Source organism: Canis lupus, chromosome 9, assembly GCF_011100685.1.
Source record: "Canis lupus familiaris isolate Mischka breed German Shepherd chromosome 9, alternate assembly UU_Cfam_GSD_1.0, whole genome shotgun sequence".
Lineage (NCBI taxonomy): Eukaryota > Metazoa > Chordata > Mammalia > Carnivora > Canidae > Canis > Canis lupus.
In genome coordinates this window covers 40,337,605-40,356,426 of record NC_049230.1, presented here as the reverse complement: position 1 = coordinate 40,356,426, position 18,822 = coordinate 40,337,605, and the positions used below count along the sequence as shown (strand labels likewise).

Here is an 18,822-nt window from a genome sequence, read left to right as displayed (position 1 = left end):
ACTACCCTTGTTTAAGGAGAATCATCCAATAAGACAGTCCTCAACAGTAAGACCACAGTCAGTGCCTTAACAAAGATTTAATTTTTGATGCAGGTGACAAGATGTCACAGTGTGTGTCAGCATACACATACACACTCTGTTTCCTTCCTCTCCCTCCCTCCTTGTCTCCTGTTGTGTGTGCACACACAAAAATATAATGGGAGAACTGATTTTTTTTTTTTTTTTTAAATCTACGATAGTCACACACAGAGAGAGAGAGGCAGAGACACAGGCAGAGGGAGAAGCAGGCTCCATGCACCGGGAGCCCGATGTGGGATTCGATCCCGGGTCTCCAGGATCGCGCCCTGGGCCAAAGGCAGGCGCCAAACCACTGCGCCACCCAGGGATCCCTGGGAGAACTGAATTTTAACTTTGGACCGATGTTTCTGAGAAAGAGCCAGAACAACAAAAGTGAGTATATTTGGGGAACAGAATAATTAGATCGGTGGTTTTCAGACCTGACAACACACTACACTCATTTGGGGAGCTTAAACACACACCAACGCCCAGGTCTACCCACACAGATTCCATTGCATTAGTCTGGGCTGTGGCCTGGGAATCAGAACTTTTACACAACTCCCCAGGCTATTCTAACATGCAGCCAAGACTGAGAACCCCTGAGTTAAAAAGCTACTGACATTTTCAATTTGGCTTTAAAGGTTAGCAATGGAAACATGCTCTGCCCCCCCCCCCCCCCCAGTACCTTTTCCTATTTGTTTCTTTTTGGAACAGGCAGGATTGCAATTAAGGGAGAAGCAGTTATGCAAATAGAAGTACAATGTGTCAGCTCCCTTCAGAGGTGCTGGTTTGGGTTTTTCTTTCTGACAGAAATGAAACAAAAGGTTTTCTTTTTGTATCTCTATGGACCATACCTTGAGAGCCTCTGACACACAGAACATAGCCAATAGGCAAGATTATGTAGTTTCCTGTGGGGTCCCCAGGGCCTGCAAGTCACTTATCCTTAAAAGGTTAAGATGAAATATTTTAGAAAGCAATATAATTGTGAGAAAGACATAAGTAAACAAGGGAGATGAGAGAAAGCAAGAGAGCATTCTAGGCAACTAATCCAGAAGATGCCTCATTAGGTGGCTCATCTCGGCTTTGGTGTCTAAAAATCTGTAGTAAAACCCTGCAAAATATGGGAATTGGTTTCTCATTTATAAAATTATACTTAATTTCTTGCACAGGATTCTTATGAAGATGGAGACAGAGAAGTGCCTGGGTGGCTCAGTCAGTTAAGCAGCTGCCTTTGGCTGAGGTCATGATTCCAGGGTTCTGGGATAGAGCCCCACATCAGGCTCCCTGCTTGCCTGGCAGCAGTCTGCTTCTCCTTCTGCTTCTTCCTCATTCTCTCTCTCTCAAATAAACAAAATCTTTTTTCTTTTTTTTTTTTTTTAAAGGATGGAGATAGAACAGATTTGAATCACCTAATAAATGCCTGGCATCGGGTACATGACAAATGCTAGCAGTGTTATTTTTTTCCTCTTAAAATAGGATTTTTAAAAAGATTTTATTTATTTATTCATGAGAGAGAGAGAGAGAGAGAGAGAGAGAGAGGCAGAGACATAGGCAGACGGAGAAGCAGGCTCCTTGCAGGGAGCCCGATGTGGGACTCGATCCCGGGATCACACCCTGAGTCAAAGGCAGACGCTCAACTGCTGAGGCACCCAGGTGTCCCTTAAAATAGGATTTTGGTTGTGTGTCTTGTTTGTCACAAAAAGGAGGTGGTGGTAGCAGTTCACCATCGGGGTTGGGAGTCCAAGGTCTCCAAGGGTATGGGGTAACGTACTAGGGTGTGAAGCTGGCTCCATTCCCCGTGAGTTTTGTGACCTTGGGTGGGTTTCCCCTTTTTCAGGGGTGGTTCCCTCCTGAGAGAAAGGTACCATGGTTATCTGGACCTTATGGTTGCCACTGGCTGGTGCTGGATGGGCTGGTTCACTTCTCTGCCTTTCTCACAGACAGGCCCAGGAGGCTTTGTGGGCAAACTGTGAGATGTGCTAACACACTGCTAGTGCCTGGCAAATGTACAGCATGTAGTAGGTGCTCAAAAATGTTTACTGCCTAACAGAGCTCTGATAAGACACTTATGTAAAAGGAAGCCTATTACTGCTTCAGCTTAGTGACATCTATTTCTGCAAATGCAGAGATCTTTTTATGTATATCCCTCCACTTAGGGCTTTGCTTTAAAAGGATCTTCTTATTCTTGGCAGTCTGACCTCTGGATAAATATGGAGGTGCTGTACTAATTTTCTTATACTTTAGTAGTTTAAAGGCTTTGTGTTTCTTTAATGAGATAGCTTTTTAAAGGAGTCATACATTGGTCCTAATGATTGTTGCTTTCAGATACTGATTTAGTGCATCTTTTACATTTATAATTGAATTTACAAGTATAGTACTGATGAAAATGGACTCTACCTTGTGCCCCAGAGCACTGACTTTTGACATTATAAATCAGTTTGCTTAGTAGTTTAACATAAGTGGTAGTCTCTAACTGGTATGACAAAGGCTTTTACTTCTAAATGCATGTTAGGAAAACAATTAGCTGGGTAGCTCTGAAATCCTGACTTCTTCCTCTCTTATTAAAAAAGAAAATTAGAGGACATGGCTAAATGTCACATTTCTTAGAAGTATTTTCAAACCACATGGCTCATTCGAATCCAATAGTAAAATCGTTGAGTGCTAAAAAAAATTATAAGGAGAGTGGAAAGACTGATTGCCAAAACCAGCAAAGCAATAAAAAAATACTGAAAAATTAAACAGAAACTTTAATATCTGTATCTTTAAAAATTCTTCTTTAATAGAGACATCACTGTTTTCTAAAGATAGAAGTTCCCAAATATTTAATATTACTAAGCAACTCTCTTTGTTGTAACAGGCAAAACCATAAAGGTTTACCCAAGATGTTCAAAATAATACAGATTCTGGGATCTGCTGAGAATTAATTAGGAAGGTAAATTTATTACCTACATAAATGAATAAACAAACCTAAGTGCTACTCTGTGTCTGACATTAAGGGGTTATGTACTTTCCATTAAAGAAGACTAATAAATACAGTTTAGAGGCTCGATGGAGGACAGAAGGGAGAAGACTGGCGCACACCAGCGCAGGCGGTGCCAGACGTCAGCTGACGGCCTTCATTGAGATTACCATGGAAACACCTTCTCCTGGGACACTGCCATGAGGGTAGGGTGCTTTAGAAACGGTGATGGGGAGCAGAGCTCACAGCAATGGCTTTCAGCAGGGCTCACCCCTGTACACATTACAAGGACAATCCATCTTCCAAATGAAATGATAGCTTTCTAGCGAGTCACCATCAGATAGAGTAATAAAGCATGAAGCCTGGCATAATTACAACCCATTTACCTCTACAAAACATTCTCATCAGTTCAGATAATTTTCTCTTCTCTCCCCTGCTTGCTTGTATTCTCCACAGAACTAAAGGAAGTATTTGTGTAATTAATTGACTACTTCCTTGGCCATCAAGCCCACAGTGATAAAAAGGAACTCTTATCAAACAGCATTTGTGGACAGATTCAAACATTCTTCAAACCAACCCACCAGGCAAAACTAACACAGCTCACCAACAAAAGGTTAAGAGGAGTTCCAGCCGAGGTCGGGTTAAATGTTTCAGTTTATGTGGTCTCACTGGAAACCAGTGAACAGATTTTATGTTTACGCAAATTAAACTCGATCTTGGCAACCAGCTCCCTGAGAGCTGGCTAGGGTGAGCCCGTGTCCCTGTGAAGTCACAAGGCACAAGCTCATTGATGGAGGTGAGTTGTCTCATCCATGGGGTTCAATCTTTTCCAGCCATGTAGAGTGATCTCTAGGATGATTCTCAAGAGTTAAAGAGGTTGCTATTGTACACAAAATTACTAATTATGTAGGTTACTTCCTGACTGTTCTCCTTATCAAGCTGAGCAACCCTGACTCTCCCAGCTTTGTAAAACCTTCAAATTCTGACCCTCTTATCCCCTATAAAAAAGTTAATCTTTCTTGACATCGGAAATAATGCTTTAATTTGATATTACAACTTACAAACACAGTGTGGACAGTGACTGGAGGGGTAAGATGCTGATCTGATAGTAACACAGAATCCAGCTGGCTGAAACCCTATCCCAACTCTACTCTTGTTGTACTAAGAAAGTCACTCTGTGGCTAAGAAAAAGGTCACTAGTAACTTGAATGTTTCAATCTCAGACTGCTGTTTATAATTACTTGACCATGGCATTTGTGAAAACTGTGTTTACTGAAAATCATCTCAAAAACCTGTCATGATTTTCTATTTTCATATTTCCTGCAAAGAGTGACTGGAATCATTGCTAAATGATAAACTGGCTGAATAAGTTTTGCTAATAGAAGAGAAAGAAGGTGCCAAATTTATATGTTAATTATATTTTGTTTAGGCTTACATGAAGATTGGTCTTTCTCTGTTGAACACAAACCAATTAATAACAGAGAGTGGAGAGGTGATTCTTGTAGAAATTAGCTGGGACCCCAGGGTGCGCTGAGTTACATAGTTTAGAGTAATGGAAAAATACCCAATACTACTACACATCTATTATGGCTACAATGTAAACAAATTGATAGTAGCAAAAATTGGTGAGGATAAACTCTCATTCACTGCTGGTAGGAACAGAAAATGGTACAGCTACTTTGGGAGACAATTTGGCAATTCTTATAAAGCCAAACTTAGTCTTGCCACATGATGTAGCAATTGCATTGGTATTTACCCAGATGATTTGAAAACTGGTGTCCATATAAAAACCTGCATGTGAATGTTAGCAGCTTTATTCATAATGGCCTCACATTGGAAGAAGCCAAGATGTCCTTCAATAGGCAGATGGATAAACTATGGCACATCCACACATTGGAATATTATTCAGTGATACAATGAAATGTACTATTAAGCCATGGAAAGCCTTGAAAAACCTCAGATACGCATTGCTAAGTAAAAGAAGCCAATCTGAAAAGTTCACAAAGTATATAATTCCAATTATATGATATTCTACAAAAGGCATAACTATAGAGACAATAAAATGATCAGTGGTTGCCAGGGTTTGGGGGAGAAAACTAACAGTTGTAGAAGAAAATAAGAAAGATCAAGCCTTCCCTCCCTGGCTGCCATTATGAACAACACAGTAACTACCTGAACCAGGAAGTTCATGAGCAGCTGACTACTTTTGCAGAAACAAATGGTCATCGATGTCCTTCACCCCAGAAAGGCAACAGAACCTTAAGACAGAAAATTTGGGAAAACTGGCTAAAACATACAAGACCACACCAGATGTCATCTCCATATTTGGATTCAGAATGCATTTTGGTGGTGGCAAGCCAACTGGCTTTGGCACAATTTATGATTCCTTGGATTATAGGAGGAAAATGAACCCAAACATAGACTTGCAAGACATCGCCTACACAAGAAGAAAAAGACCTCAAGAAAACAGCAAGGGGAGCATAAGAACAGAATGAAGGAGGTGAAGGGGACTGCAAAGGCCAATGCTGGTACTGGCACAAGTTGTAAAGATTCTGTGGTGACTATGGGGACCCGCAGGGATGTGCAGACTTTTTTGGGAGAGCATCAAAAACTGTAAAAATTAAAAAAAAAAAAAGTCAAGAAGAAAGTATTGGAAGAATTTGGTTATGAAAATAGACTGGGAAAAGGAACTGAAAATGACAGGTATTGGTACAGTGATGGGTAACTTATCAATATGTAATTATTTGATGGTGATATTTATCTTTATTTTTATGCTAAATTCTAGTTGTTCGCAGAAAAACACAGGGTATTTATTCTACAAGAAGTCAGAAATTTAGACCATAGTGGGGGAAACATAATAGTAGCTTGGCTACAATGAAACATCCAAAGATGATCCACAAGGCAGAATTGGCTGTGCCACATTTGTTGAGACACAAGGTATAATCTCAAGAATGTGGAAGCGTACTGTGCAAATAAAATTAACACTTCCTGATTTAACTTCTGGTTAATAGGAAATACAGGGACTGGGAGAATAAGTTAAATGAGCCATGAGGAAACAGACAAATCCAGGCACCCAGTTCTGGACTCTAAAAAGTCAATGTCATGCATACCATATGTTGGTGGAGATACGGAGAAACCAGAACTCTCATGTGCTGGAGAGAAAGTAAAATGTAGCAGATACTTTGGAAAAGTTTGGTAGTTTCTTATAAAGTTAAACAAATGCCATATGATGGAATAATTCTACTCCTAGATATCCACCAAGAGAAATAAAAGCATATGCCCATATAAAGACTTATATGCAAATGCACCCAGCAGCCAAACGTCCATCAACTGGTGCATGGAGAAATGAAATATGGTAGATTCATGCATTGAAGTATTACTCAGCAGTGAGATGAACAAACCAGTGACATATGGCACAACCTAGATGAATCTCAAAAACATACTGAGTGAAGGAAACCAGACACAAAACAATACATGCTGTATGATTCCATGCATATGAAGTTCCTAGAAAAGGTAAAAGGATAGGCTGAAGTTGGAAGTGGGGATTATCTGCAAATGGGCACAAGTGAGCTCTCTGAGGGGATGGAAATGCTCTAAAAAGTGGACTGTGTGATGTTTGCACAACTGCATAAATTTACTAAAAGTAACTGAACTATACCTTACAATGGATGAATTTTATGGTAAGTATTAGTTTGCTAGGACAGCCAGACAGAGCCCCACAGAATAGATGTCTTGAACAAGTTCTGGAGGCGAGAAGTCCAAGATCAATGTGTGGAAGGGTGCAGCTCTTCTGAGGCCTCTCTCCTTGACTTGTGTATGGTTGTCTTCTCTCGTCATCTTCACATGGTCGTCTTCCCCCCTGTATTTGTCTCTTCCAACTGCCTCTTCTTATACAGACACCGTCATATTGGATTAGGGCCCACCCTAATGACCTCATTTTAACCTGATTACTTCTTTAACCTATCTCCAAACACAGCCACATTCTGAGGACCTGGGATTAGGATTTCAACAAATGAATTCTGGAGAAGCAAGAATTCAGCCATTATAGCAAATTATAATTTAATAATGCTGTTTTAAAAAGTCAACATCATGAATAAAAGAGTATGTCCATGGAGGTACAGTTCTGGACTAAAACAGATGTAACTCTAAAACATGAACCTATATAGTATTTTTTAAATAACTATAAGACATTCTTTGAATAACTAAAGAAATGTGAATATGTGCTGGATATCAAATGATATTATGGAAATGCTATTTTCTTTGATATGAAAACGGTTTTGTGGTCATGAAGAAGAAACTCCTTGGGGATCCCTGGGTGGCTCAGCAGTTTAGCGCCTGCCTTTGGCCCAGGGCGCGATCCTGGAGTCCCGGGATCAAGTCCCATGTCGGGCTCCCGGCATGGAGCCTGCTTCTCCCTCTGCCTGTGTCTCTGCCTCAATCTCTCTCTCTCTCTATTATGAATAAAATCTTAAAATCTTAAAAATCTTAAAAAAATCTTAAAAAAAAAAAGAAAAGAAACTCCTTGTTCTTAGGAGAATGCATACAGGGTTATTTTAGTGGCAAAGTGTCATGAAAGAGAGATAAAAGAAATACAGCAAAAAATAAACACTCATTGAATCTAGGTGGAAGGCCTTAGGGGATTCCCTGTACTATTCTTTCAACCTCTCTATACATTTGAAAAATTTTATATTACAAAGTCAGAGGGATGGGATTACAATTGAGCACTGAGGAGGCAGGAAGTTCTCAAGACAAGAAAGACACCTCTACTAAAGATTTCCTTTCTTTCTCTCCTTCCTTGCTAATTGAAGTAGAAAACGTATCCCTCTAAAACTCACATCCAATTACAGTTTTTTATAAGTGAGAAATGGTTAGTGTTTCTACTGTTTCTGCTACATAAAATCTAGAATAAAATATAATGTAGATTTTATAATTTTAAAATTTGACATGGAAGAGGCCAAGACACGTGGGTTTGGCTCATTTAAAATAACACATGACAAGAAAAGACTTTTTTTTTTTTCTTAATAGGAGTAACAAATAGGTGACCTGCAGGCTGACTAGGGTCTACAGAGGTGTTTTATTTGGCTTGCACAGCATTCAATAATCTGGGACTTACATAAAATACAGACTTCAGCTTTTTCTAGGTGAATCCAAAGATGTGGCATACTGGACTCAGGTATGGCCACACCGATCCCAGTAAAGGAGTGACTGCCCCATGGCAGGGTATGGGCTTCATTCACTTTTGAACTTGTCAGACTTCCAAAGGAATCTGACATTTTGACAAAGGAAATGAGTAAACATTAAGCTGTTGCTTCTGATGAGATCTGCTTTACCACTGTTCCTGGCTCTCTTTCCATTCCTATGGATGTGGCTAGGGAGAACATTATGTTGGGAGGAAGGTGAAATTGAAGGGAAAGAATCTGGATATGAATGAGTAGTGCTAAGGCCAACTGTTTATCCACATGAGGTAACATGAATGCAGGGCTATAGTCTCACATATATTCAAAAGTCAATTCTAGGTGAATTGTGGATGTCAATGTGAAAGGTAAAGCAATAAAGTGCACAGAATATACCAGAAGAGAATATCTTCATGATGTTTGGGATAGGGAACAAAACAACAAAAACAAAACAGCATCAACCTCAAGAGAAAAAAAGAGCTAAGTTGAGCTACTTTAACATAAAGCATTTTGTTCCAAGACATCATTCAGAGGATGAAAAGTCAAGTCAGAGTCAGAGAAAAGATCTGCAACACCTTTAACTGCCATGAGCACTTATGCAGAATATAGAAAGAACTAGAAATCAATTTTTAAAAGACAACTGAATAGAAAAATGGGCAAGAGATTTGAACAGGCATTTCACAAAGAGCATCCAAATGACCCATAAATAAGGGAATGCAAATAAAAAATAATCTGTATCTATCCACAAATGAATGGATAAAGATATGACATGTATACATAATGGAATATTATTCAGCCACGAAAAAGAAGGAAATGCTGCCATTTGCAACAACTAGGATGGACCTTGAGGGCATTATGCCCAATGAAATAAACCAGACAAAGAGATACTATACGATCTCACTTACATGTGGAATCTAAAAAAGCTGAACTCCTAGAAACAGAGAGTGGAATGGTGGTTACCAGTGGCTGGAGAGTAGGGGAAATGAGAGATGTTAGATAAAGGGCACAAACTTCAGTTATAAGATGAGTAAGTTCTAGGAAACAATTATACAGCAGTGGTGATGATCACTAATAAAACTGTATTATATACCTGAAAGTTGTTAAGTGAGCATGCAGGGGGCTTTTGGGAGTCCTATCAATGGCTGGTATCTTGACTTTGGTGATGGTTACACGGGTAAGTTCACTTTGTGACCATTCATCAAGTTCTACCCTTAAGATTTGTGCACTTTTCTGTGTGTAGGGTACACTTTAATGAAAAAGTTAAAATATGTGCCCAGATGTGAACAGGTGGTGGGGGGACCACATGCTAATAAAATATTCCAAGGGTCTGCTAATCCAGTCATCTCAGTTTTACTGAAATTACCCTAAGCTTCATGAAAAAGTTTGAAAGTCTTTTCTCATGGGATACTGTCACCAAAAATGGAATACAACAGCAAAGATATATTAAGTTCTAGTTCAGACACTCATTTACAAAGAGAAATAGGACCGAAACTTTTGTGTGATGACACAAGGTATTAACAATATTGTTCTGGCCTGTTAGAAAGATGGTTTAAGAGTGAATATGGGGCAATGGCAGAGAAGAAGATTTCTAAGTCATAAAATGAAAAATGGTTAGCTTGAGTTTTTTTCTTTTTGATTTTAATTTTAGTTCTCTTCAAATGTTTTTAATTCTTTTTTTTTTAAAGATTTTATTTATTTAGTTGACACAGAGAGAGAGCACAAGCAGGGGGAATGGCAGGAAGAGGGAGAAGGAGCACCAAGTTCCCTGTAGAGCAGGGAGCCCAATGTGGGGCTTGATCCCAGAACCCTGAGATCATGACCTGAGCCAAAGGCAGACACTTAACCGACCAAGCCACCCAGGCGCCCTTAATTCTTTTTTTAAAAAAATATTTTTATTTATTTTAAAGAGAGAGAGAGCTCATGTGCACACACAAGAGAGTGAAGTGGGGGAGGTGCAGGGCGGAGGGCGAGGGACAAGCAGACTCCACACTGAGCAAGGATCCCTATGCAAGGGCTTGATCCCACAACTCTGAGGTCATGACCTGAGCCAGAATCAAGATCTGGATGCTCAACAAACTGAGCCGCCTGGGTGCCCCTAAATGTTGTTTTTATTTTTATTTATTTTTCATTTTTTTAAAAAAAATTATTTATTTATTAATGAGAGACACAGAGTGAGAGAGAGAGGCAGAGACACAGGCAGAGGGAGAAGCAGGCTCCACGCATGGAGCCCAAAATGGGACTCGATCCGGGGACTCCAGGATCACGCCCTGGGCCGAAGGCAGGCAATAAACCACTGAGCTACCCAGGGATCCCCTCAATGTTGTTTTAAATTCTGCAAACTGTTTTGCTTTTAAGTTAACAGAAACTGATCAGAACAATACAACCCGGGTGGCTCAGTGGTTCAGTGCCTGCCTTTGGCCCAGGGCGTGATCCTGGAGACCCGGGATCGAGTCCCCCATCGGGGTCCCGGCATGGAGCCTGCTTCTCCCTCTGCCTGTGTCTCTGCCTCTCTCTCTCTATGTCTATCACGAATGAATAAATAAAATCTTAAAAACAAACAAACAATACAACAGATAATGATCTGATGAATTCTTTTATCTTTAAAAAATAATTTAGGGACAGTGCAGTAGAATGTTGACTGCAGGGTAACACCTTCATGTAGTGTTGTATACATTAAAATATATATGAAACAGATGGTCTCACCAGAAGTAAATGAACTTAAAAGTTTGTGGACTTCCTTTCCCCCCACAGAAAACACATACACATATGTACCATACATTACCATATACAGGATAATTTGAAAATATACCACTAAATCATCCATGCTCAAAGAGGAATTCATGATGGAAATGACAAAATAATTAAAATTGAACAATGACAGTACCATATATTACAACATGAGAAATTCAGCTCAAACCATTTCTGAGCACAGATTTATAGTCTTCAATGCATTTTTAAAAACTAAAATTTAAAAACGAAAGCAGATAATCCCTCAACTCAAAAAGCTAGAAAAAGAACCAACAAAATAAATCTAGAGAATGGAGAAGGAAAAACAAGAGCAGAGGTCAATGAAAAGGTAATGAAATCAATAAAATAGGTCTCTAGTGAAACTGATCTTGGAAAAAATGAGAAAAAGCGCATCTGATCAATATTAGGAACAAAGTATATAATAGAGGTACAGATTAGATCTTTCCACCTCGGGTCATCCCCGAGGTCACTGGCTTCTCTGAAATCAGGTGGCCACCCTGCTTTAGTTAGTGGCTTCCTCTCCTCTTGAGGAACAGCGGAGGGCTGCCTCTCTGAGCACCAGGAAATGGGGTGTACTCTTCTTTAGATGGAGGAGAAAGCAAACGTGACTGTATGTGTTTCACACGCTGTAAGAGAGTGGTTCACGTACCATCGTGTGTCAAAATCTCCCCTGGGTCTCATTTACTTCAGTTTTCTCTTTGGCTTAACCTCCTTCCTCTAACCTCCTTCACAGATAGCTTTCTTTCTTTTTCTTCTTTTTCCTCCCCTTTACTGAAGTATATAACATGCATTCAGCAGAGTACACAAATCTCAAGGAAACTGCCTGATGAATTTGAACATATGTATATGTAAGTGAAACCACTACCAGCTCAAGCTGCAGAACATTTTCAGCTGCCAGAAGGCTCTTTCTTTCCTCCCTGCTCATGTCTCTGTGTCTTTGCTGTTTCTTGTGCCCTAATACTTTTCCTCCAAGTAAACATATGGCTCATTTCTCAGCTCCTTCGAGTCTCAAATGTCAACTTCTCAATGGGGCCTGATCACCCTATTTGAAATGACAGTACCCTTCACATCCTCTATCTTCCTTCCCTATTCTTTTTTTTCCCTTATCCCTTCCTAATGGGTTACATGATGTATGTTTGTGTGTATATACACACATGCATACATACACATATGTACATACGTATAGCCCGCAGCTTCCCACTGCAATGTAAGTTCCATAAGCATAGCAATTTTGACTATTCTGACACTTCCATGCCATAATACTTACATGTCTGGTCCATAATAAGTCCTCAGTAATCCCTTGTTGAATGAAGACTTTAGTTATTGAGGCTATAAAGGTTGTAATGAGACAATCTGGTCTACAGCTGTCTAAAACCCCAAATGAAGGTCATTCCTGCACTGCTCTTCTAACTCAGGTATAACTCCCCATTACTTAGGTCTCCTGAAGTCTCTGTTCATTGCACCTCAAGATCTAGCAGAAAGAAATGAGCACGAGGATGCTGTAAGAACAGCTCTCAGATGGGCAGTGCCCTGGCTGCAGCACGTCAACAAGCAAGAGAATCTCTCCACCCAGCATGTAGTAGAGTCATGGTTTGTAGGGTGTAAGCAGTCACTTACCCTATCACAGCTGAGCTCCAGGAGGTGGTTGATGTGCCCATTAGTATTAAATGCCTGGGGAACTTAGGTGCTACTGCTTTATACAAGTTCAATGGGTTGGAGGATGTAAAGATAGTAAATTGGTCAAGTACTTTTTACGGTGCATCAGGAAAGCAACAAATATTGGTCTCATGTTGCTGGCTGGAAGCAGTTAAGGAAACACATTCTACCAAAAAGCACTGGTGAAACACAGGTTTAGAAACTGATTAGACATACAGTCAAACTATAGCATCACCTAAACTCTCACTCAGGATGGGCATCCATGAACACAATTTAGGTCCTGTTTGATAAAGAGTGGAATCCTGGAGATTGGAATAGGAGTAGGTGGGAAGAGTCCAAGGACCCAAGGATACTGGCCTATTTGAAGCACTTCTCTCCCACCCCAGGATAATCTGTGACCAAGGTCCAAAGATGACTTGGGCCTAAGGACAGTAGTCAAAGATTATAGAGGGAAGAGATCAATTATACCCTAAATGAACTGTAGTAATTATCCATGCTATACTAGGAAGAGTCAGGAAGCATGATACACAGACTAACATGTGCTTGACAAGGGACTGCGGTACCAATGTGGATCATGCAGAATTGGTTGCTATGGTAAGGACTCATCTGGAGACTGTTCAATATGTTACTGCAGGATGACACTCCAGTGGTTTGTTGGATTGGCTGATTTAGACCTCAGCCTAGCACTAGCCTGTGCTGTCTGGCAAGGATGGTGGCTGTTAGTAAGAAGGCACACAGGGAGAAGGAGAGCCTAAGAAAATGGCAGGAACTCAGACTCTCTAAGCACTCATGTTGCTGAGGGCACTACAGGATAACACAGTCCTGTAGAACTGCCTTAAATGCTGAAAAGTGGTATTTCCTGGGTCTTTGTGAGATTCTTCTTCCTTACTACCATGTGTATCCTCATTAAAAACAAAACATTACTCAAGATAGTGCATGGTCACAATCTGTTTGTTGGAGCCAGAAAAGCTTCACTGAGACAGGAAAGGAGCCTGTGCAGAAGGAGAAGGGTGGGACCCTCAGCTGTCTGTTCTTACCGATTACTCTTCTGAAAATTTTCCAACTTAGTTCTGAAACACAGTGTTCTTATAGTTCTTTTCTTTCCTAGAATAATTCATGACCTATGGAGCTGAAGGGAAACTAGAGCTCATTCAGCACATGAACAAGAGGAGCAAATGGAGGCCCATTGAGAGATTGCCTTCTTACTCCATTTCCTTCAGCGATTCTTTCCCTACCATTTAACTGAGAATGTTCTCAAATCATCTGCCTCTTTTCTCTCTCTAGACTCATAATTTCAGCCTTCAATTATACACAGATCTGCTCTGAAATTTTTATCTCAAGCGCTAAATTCCCCGCCCCCCAATATTAGACTCTCAATTACTTGTGGAATGTTTATCTCCAAGTTTCACCACTGCCTGAAACTCAATATGGTTAAAACAGAGATCATGTCCTTTTCCCCCTCCCACTTTCTGCATTATTGTCATTAGCATTATCATTCTTTTAAAAAAAGTTCCTGGTATCTTTGGTTCAGGTGATGATCCTGGGGTTCTGGATGGAGCTGAGCCCCGTGTCAGGCTCCCTGCTCACCTGGGAAGCTGCTTCTCCCTCTGCCCCTCCCCACCACTCGTGCTCGGTCTTACTTTCTCTTTCTCTCAAATAAATAAAATCTTTAAAAAAAGATATAAAGAATAAAATAACAAAGACTCATGTTTTTACTATGGACACTTAATATTATGCTATATTTGTTTCAGACTCAAAAACATTTTTATAGATATGGTTGGAAGTCTCCTATCCCATTCAATCTGGTCTCTCCTAAGAGGCAGCCACTCCTCCAAAGTTCGTCCCCCGCAAAAGCAGACCTGGAGATAAAGAATGATAAACATACAGAGTGATTTGGGAGGTTCAGGGACACTGGCAAGGGTGTGGGGAGGTGCTTTGGGGATGGGAAGACAGAGAACAGGGCCCAGTGTTAAACCAGCTACCACAGTGGGCAGCTACAGGCAAAGTGGGTTCTGGCAGCGTAAGCGCAGTCTTTTGTCAGGGATGCTGGCTGACAGAAATTAGGCTGATGTACACAGAAATGATAAGGGAATATACGGGAACATGGGCAGAGTACTGGTAGCAGCTGTGATAGTGTGTACCCACTCTATTGACATTGCTTAGCTTTACTGCAACTGTTAAACATTGTTAATCTTTATATTATATGATATAATTAATAACACAAACAACAATGCTGATGTTGAAGGGGAATGGTGACTATAAATACACAACACTCAACACGAAAAAGGATAGTAGTTTGGGGAAATAACTTTGGTTCAAAGAGTTGTTTAGCTATTTATTGAATTTGTATCAAGTGCTTTGATTGATCTTCCTTTAATAGAAAGTAAAGAGATAAAACATGGGCCACAATTTATTTTTTGTTTGGTTCTACACTTCATTTGACTTTGACAAAATCTAATTTTCTCCCGTATCTTTCTTCATCTCCTATTTTAAGGTTGCAGTTATTAGGCTTAAACTATGATTGATATATGAGATTACAAGTGTTTGCTAAGAAGACTATATACAATCAGGAATGTCTTAGAATATAATTTTCTTTGCTGCAATCCATTAGCCTTTCTATTGAAAGGGAGAAAGATGCGTGTGTGTACATGGTGGGGAGGGGGAGTGTAATGGAGACAAATTTCAACCTCATAATCAACCCTGCAGTGATGCTCTAAATCATTTAGCAAAGCCAGGAATAGTCTGTCTTCTTTGTACCCCCCAACCAATAGGACTCTTGATTTAACAACATAAAACTACAAAACAATATGTTTCCTATTCCCTTTTGCAGAGACCAAAAGGACTTAAAATAATCTTTAAATAATACTCCTCATAGATTCTATTATTGGACAAACAGATCTCTCTCCTTAGGATCTAACAGACAGAAAAATCACCCCACACTCAAAAAGATCTAGTCATCAGCAGGATCTTTCTGAAGAATTAGAACAGTCACTTGTAAAGCAGACCACATACAGCAGGAGAAAAATTTAAAAAAAAATCTCATATTGAGATTCAAGGATGTATCCACCAAATTTCATATTTCAAATGAGAAATGATTACAGAACTTGAAAACCCCATGGAGAACAACTGAGTGGGTTTAGATCAGAGGCAAAACATACTGGTGAAAAGAACTTCTGGAAACAGCATACATTTTACATCTGAAAGAAAGGTAATGTTTTCATAAAGTAATTCTCTACTGTTTTTCTACCTAATTCCATTTCCCTATAAAAACAAACCTCTTGAAAACAAATAAGAAAATACATTATGTGCCACACTATTTAAGCAGTAAGAAGATGAAGAATAGAGAGAGTCATGTCTAATACAGAGTCCTTATGCTTGTTTTTTAAACTGCCTTCATTAATCTATTGGAAACTTTGGATCCCCCTCCCTCTCCCTCTCCTTCTTCTTCTTCTTCTTCTTTTTTTTAAGTATTCTCCATACCCAACATGTGGTTTGAATCAAGGGTTGCATGCTTTACAGACTGAGCCAGCCAGGTGCCCCTGGATCCTGCTCATAGAAAATCGTACATTTGTACAAAACATAAAACTGGCATAAAATTTCAGGAATTCATGGTCTCCTTAAAGCCCCAAAGTGATCAGTCTATTGACCCATTAGTGGTCCAGGAACACCAGGTTAAGAATTCTTTATTCAGAAAAAGGCAGAGAACACTTACATTGTATAGAGGAATAGTCTTCATCACCTTGTACTGTTTAGTGGGATCCATCTTATACAGGTGACGATCAGTGACAAAAATTGCTCGGTCTTCCACCTTACTAAATCGATTCACCTATAAGAAAACAAACTAATAAGCCACTCATATTGCAACAAGAATGAAATCAAATGATCTACCAGGAAATTATCTATCTAGGGGGAGAGATGGCTGGTTGTGGAGACACATTCTTTAACAGATATGCATCATGCAAGGCCCATTCTACAGGATGAACAAAGATCTTAAAGGCCTAGCAGTTTCCAGATTTGTAGAATTTTATAATTTAAATTTCACAATTTTATAATTTAGCAGAGAAAACGTGAAAAACATGTAAGAATTAAAGGACTAAAAACATGTGACCCAGACACTATAAAGAAAATGCAAAGACAATCCAGGGAATAAGGAGAAAATGTTTTGCAAATCACATTTCTGATAAGGAACTTGTATCTCTAAAAGGATAGAACATATATTGTATTTAGAATATATAACTCAATAATAAAAAGACAAAAAATGGGTAAAGAATTTGAACAGACATTTCTTCAGAGAAGATATACAAATGGCCAATAAGCACATGAAAAGATGCTTGACATCATTAGCCATCAAGAAAATGTCCAGAACCACAGGGAGATACAAGTTCACCCCCACTAGCATGACAATAATAAAAAAGACAGACAATAACAAATGTTGGCCAGGATGTGGAGAAATTGGAACCCTCATCCCTAATGGTGGGAATGTAAAATGATGCAGTTGCTTTGGAAAATGGTCTGGCAGCTCCTCAAATGGTTAAATACAGAATTACCATATGACCCAGAAATCCCACCCATAGGTATATACACAAGGAAACTGAAAACATATTCACACAAAAACTTGTGCATGAATGTGCACAGCAGCATTAATCATGATAGCTAAAAAGAAGAAACAACCCGGGGCATGTGGGTGGCTCAGTGGTTGAGCATCTGCCTTTAGCTCAGGGCGTGATCCCGGGGTCCTGGGATCAAGTCCCACATTGGGCTCCCTGCAAGGAGCCTACTTCTCCCTCTGCCTATGTCTCTGCCTCTCTGTGTGTGTGTCTCTCATGAATAAATAAAATCTTAAAAAAAGAAAAGAAAAAGAAGAAACAACCTAAATGTTCATCAAATAACAAATGGATAAATAAAATAGGATATAGGGACCCCTGGGTGGCTCAGTGGTTAAGCGTCTGCCTTTGGCTCAGGGCATGATCCTGGAGTCCCAGGATTGAGTCCCACATCAGGCTCCCTGCATGGAGCCTGCTTCTCTCTCTCTCCGTGTCTCTCATGAATGAACGAATGAATGAATGAATGAATGAATAAATAAATAAATAAAATCTTAAAATAAAATAGGATATATTCACAATATGGAATATAATTTGTCTATCAAAAGAAATAAGTATTGATACATGTCATAACATGGATGAACCTTAAAAACATGATGCTATGTAAAAGAAACCAGTCCCAGAGGACCACATATTGCATGACTTCATTTACATGGAATGTCCAGAATAAGCAAATCTGTAGAAACAGAAAATATATTATTGGTTGCCTATGGCGGTGGGGGAGGTGGAGGGTTTGGAAGGATGACAGCTAAGGGGTAGGGGGCTTCTTTTTGAAAGCTGATTATGGTAATGGATATACAATTCTGTGAATACACTAAAAGCCAATGAATTGTATACTTTAAAATGGTGAATAGTATGGTATGAGATTATACCTCAACAAAGCTGTAAAAAAAATAAGACCTATTTGAAGATAACTCATTCTGCCCCTTCCTATTTCAATGGGTAGGCATATTTCAGACCAAATTCCCTAGAGAATAATGAGTATGTCATTAAATCTACATGGTCAAAAATGGACAGTGCCTTCCTAGTGCCTATGGAACAAATGCCCCATAATTACTACTATTCAAAACAAGAGTGGGTTACATGGAAAGGCAGCAAATGCACCCCGAAGAAACGCAGGTAGATGCCTAATGTGGGTGTGGTAGAGGGGGGTTCCTGCTTTGAGTACAAAGAGGTTTCCAAGGTCCACTGCCACTCAGAATCCAGGATTCCTTTTTCTAACTTTCAAGAGTTTTTCTATCCGCCACTATTCTCCTTTTCATTTATTTTATTTTTTTATTTTTAAGATTTTTTTAAAGTAATCTTTATATCCAATGTGAGGCTTGAACTCATGACCCCAAGATTAAGAGTCATACGCTGTACTCACTGAGCCAGCTAGGTGCCCCACTATTCTCCTTTTTAAACTTTATTTCTTTAAGGGCTCTGTTCCTTCTGACAGGTTTCTTCATGTTATTCTCTCTTTTAAATGTCATGGTTTCTACTCTCTTCTTTTTATCTCTATATATTTTAAGATATTGCTTAAATTCTCATTCCATTATAAAACTGCTACAATTTCTAAAGTAAAAATATGAACACTCTCTCCTCTAACCTTCTATTACACAGTTGTAGAGGGAATATATAGGATCCA

General features: G+C 39.5%; 1 protein-coding gene across 3 annotated transcripts in view; it reads right to left on the bottom strand.

Moving 5' to 3' along the window:
* The window catches only part of MYO1D (myosin ID), a 326,202-nt gene that overhangs the window by 112,264 nt on the left and 195,116 nt on the right, over positions 1 to 18,822 (bottom strand). For 2 of the 3 annotated variants that reach the window (XM_038548142.1, XM_038548141.1), the window contains exon 20: positions 16,307 to 16,420. In XM_038548142.1, the coding sequence (XP_038404070.1) occupies positions 16,307 to 16,420 (114 nt within the window). Of the gene's footprint in view, positions 1 to 14,276; positions 14,454 to 16,306; positions 16,421 to 18,822 lie in introns of those variants that run through there. The other variant, XM_038548143.1, reaches the window with a different exon arrangement.